Source organism: Hipposideros armiger, unplaced genomic scaffold, assembly GCF_001890085.2.
Source record: "Hipposideros armiger isolate ML-2016 unplaced genomic scaffold, ASM189008v1 scaffold_28, whole genome shotgun sequence".
Lineage (NCBI taxonomy): Eukaryota > Metazoa > Chordata > Mammalia > Chiroptera > Hipposideridae > Hipposideros > Hipposideros armiger.
Window position 1 is genome coordinate 1,987,330 of NW_017731378.1, and position 916 is coordinate 1,988,245.

General features: G+C 35.9%; 1 protein-coding gene across 1 annotated transcript in view; it reads left to right on the plus strand.

Annotated features, from left to right (window-relative positions):
• CUTC (cutC copper transporter) overlaps positions 1 to 916 on the plus strand; it is a 23,224-nt gene that overhangs the window by 16,952 nt on the left and 5,356 nt on the right. The window contains exon 6 of the mRNA XM_019636277.1: positions 13 to 115. Coding sequence (XP_019491822.1) covers positions 13 to 115 — 103 coding nt within the window. The remainder of the gene's footprint in view (positions 1 to 12; positions 116 to 916) is intronic.

Sequence of the window (916 nt, forward strand, 5' to 3'; positions counted from 1 at the left end):
TCATTTGATTAGGAGTTATCCAAGTACAAGGAGGGGGAGGAGAGGGAGAATGAGGAGTGTTCCATGTGGAATAAGTACTTTTCAAGTAGTTCCCTTGAAAAGACCAAAAAAATTGGTAAGCCTCTGAGCAGATTAATTAAGAAATAGTATATGCAAAGGAATGGAAGCAAAAGTGAGCATAACTTATTAAGATATTGAAGAATTACTATAATGTTGGACGTGAAAAGGAGTGCCCAGAGCCTTGAAAACTATTTAATCCTTAGTGTACTGGGGAAACCTAAAGGGTTTTAAAATACAGTTGATGAATCAGGTTTCCATTTTAAAATTACTTACCATGGAATAGAGAATAATTGCCATTGTCACGTATTGCATTACAAAATGTGTGTGTGTGTGTGTGTGTGTGTGGTGAGAGTCCCTGAAATCTACTCTCTCAGCACATTTTCAGTACTATTAAATATGGTACTATTAACTATAATTGTCATGCTATACATTAGATCTCTAGACTTATTCGTCCTACATAACTGCAACTTTGTACCCTTTGACCATCTCCCCATTTTCTCCACCTCCCTGCCCCTGGTAACCACCGTTCCTTTCTACTCTCTGCTATTTGACTTTTTTAGATTCCACAAATAAGTGAGATCATGCTAACTTTATTTCTTGAATCAATTACCTTGGATATACTATATCTTAAAGGCAGTATAAGGATATACTTGGATATACTATGTCTTCAAGGCTGGTTATAGCCTACCTAGGCTTTGAGATTAGAAATGTCTGTGTTTAAATCCTGGCTTTGCTATTTATGTACAATGACCATGGGTAAATTATCTAACCTTCCTAAACTTCAGTTTCCTCCTTAACAAAATTAGCATAATAATGGCACCTACCTCCTAGAATAGTTGTGGATTATTTCAAATAG